Here is a 1,853-nt window from a genome sequence, read left to right as displayed (position 1 = left end):
TTAGGCTGTTCAAGGTGTATAGTATCCATGGAGGACCAGGGCCAAAACAGGTTTATTGTGATGTAAATGGGAACGTTAGAGGTGTCGTAGAAAGAAATAGGCTAATTAGGCTCAAAACAGGGATTAAGAGATATTATGCACATAAGGAAGATCATTTTGGCTAAAGTGGGCTAAAATAAAAAATGGCCTATGGTCCTTTCCTAACTCCTATTCTATGACCATGGCAAGACAAAATTTCTAGATTCAACGCACAACAATAAATGAGTAAGACCTTACACATGACATATAAGTATCTCGCATATCACTAATTATCCATTTTATGCACTTGTTTAACACAGGTCATCGGTTGCCATACTAATTCCATAAAAAGGTACACCGTGGTCACAATGGATGCGATGCACACAGTACACAATAGATTAGACCAGTGGAGAGGTACTCAAAAATCACAACGCAAGATTACTACCTCAAGTAATATTACTACTCCTAGTTATCTGCAGAATATGTTACAACAACAATCTACCCTATACTCTCAACTTAAAATTCAAAAATAAAATGCACTAAGGGTGAGGGTATACCTAAAGATAGTCAAGCATGTGGATCCTGGGTCTTTGACCCTGGTACTGCATCATCTGCTGTCTTCTCCCCATTAGGAGCATCTAGCCTAGCAGTGGTGGGAGCCGGGCTAGATGAAGCACCTGCAGCCCTAGCTCGGATAGCTGCCTCCTATTTCTCTGTATTAGCCAGGGACTCCAATCTTGCCTTCTTCAACTCCTCTTTTTCGGTCTTCTTCTTGGCCTTCTTTTTCACTCTCCTTTCTTCCTCACTGTCTGGCTCTTCTCTATTATCTTTGCCCTTCTTTTCCCTCTTTTTCTTCTTTTTTTTAGGCAATCTTCTGTAAGGTCAAGTATGGGAATTTTTTCTTCAGATTCAGGAAAGGCCGAACCTATTGGCATCATAATTTGGTGCTATTGTAGCACTCCAACATCTATGGTCCGTCCTAAGCCATACTCTTTGAACTTCTTCTCCACTTTAGGGTACCTGTTCAGCCCTTTCATGATAATCTTCTTTTCCTCCTGAATTGGCCTCTTCACATTCCCTCTATCAGTTTTTTGAAGTCCAGCAATGTAGATGTCCTCTGCTCTAGGGATTTTCCATGTAGTATTGTTTCACACTTCAGGGTTGTTACATTTGATAAGAGTTACTTGAGGTGGGGACTCTTCATCATTTTATTTCTCAGTGGACGGGGACCTAGAAGCTGTTTCCTTGAACTCAGATTCTTTAGAACCTTTTTGATCCTCTTTATCAGAGTCAGCATGTTCAGACTCATGCTGTTCATAATCACATTTTTCAGGTCCCTCCTGCTCAGAAACTGTAGTCATATAGTATCATCACTATCCTCCACCTCAATTAGTGGGGGTAGTGGAGGTTTCTTTGGGCTTTGCTTCTTTCTCTTCCTGAGCAAGGGTTCCTCCTCCTCATAGTCAGATTCATCGTCAATAAACTTACGACGTACACATTCTTTGGATGCTTTCTTTGGTTCTATATGACTCTTTCTTTTTGGTGCCATTTTAAAGTACCTGGGGATAATAGAAAACATTAGTCAACCCTCAAGAGCACAAACACAAATACCTAAATCATTTAAGCTCATTCATGTTTTAGGCTTCAGGTGTGACGACAATTCTTGATAAGCCGTCACGACTGTGATAGCTTATCACAGTTGTCGTCAACCTCAGATAGAACCCACAAAAAAGTTTTTACAACTTTTGACGGCATTCATGATGGGCCATCACAATTGTGATAGCCTATCACGATTGTCGTCAGCTCTATCCAAAACCAACTTTATTTTTGTCATC

General features: G+C 40.5%; 1 protein-coding gene across 1 annotated transcript; it reads right to left on the bottom strand.

Moving 5' to 3' along the window:
* Nucleotides 1-723: 723 nt before the first annotated feature.
* Nucleotides 724-1,379, bottom strand: LOC124888843 (glutamic acid-rich protein-like). Its single transcript, XM_047400136.1, has 3 exons — nucleotides 1,249-1,379; nucleotides 1,009-1,140; nucleotides 724-892 (listed from the first exon to the last, which is right to left on the bottom strand). Exons 1-3 carry the CDS (start codon nucleotides 1,377-1,379, stop codon nucleotides 724-726), a joined length of 432 nt encoding a protein of 143 aa, XP_047256092.1.
* Nucleotides 1,380-1,853: the final 474 nt, after the last annotated feature.

This window comes from Capsicum annuum, chromosome 11, assembly GCF_002878395.1.
Source record: "Capsicum annuum cultivar UCD-10X-F1 chromosome 11, UCD10Xv1.1, whole genome shotgun sequence".
Taxonomy (NCBI): Eukaryota; Viridiplantae; Streptophyta; class Magnoliopsida; order Solanales; family Solanaceae; genus Capsicum; species Capsicum annuum.
This window is presented reverse-complemented; position numbering and strand designations above follow the sequence as displayed.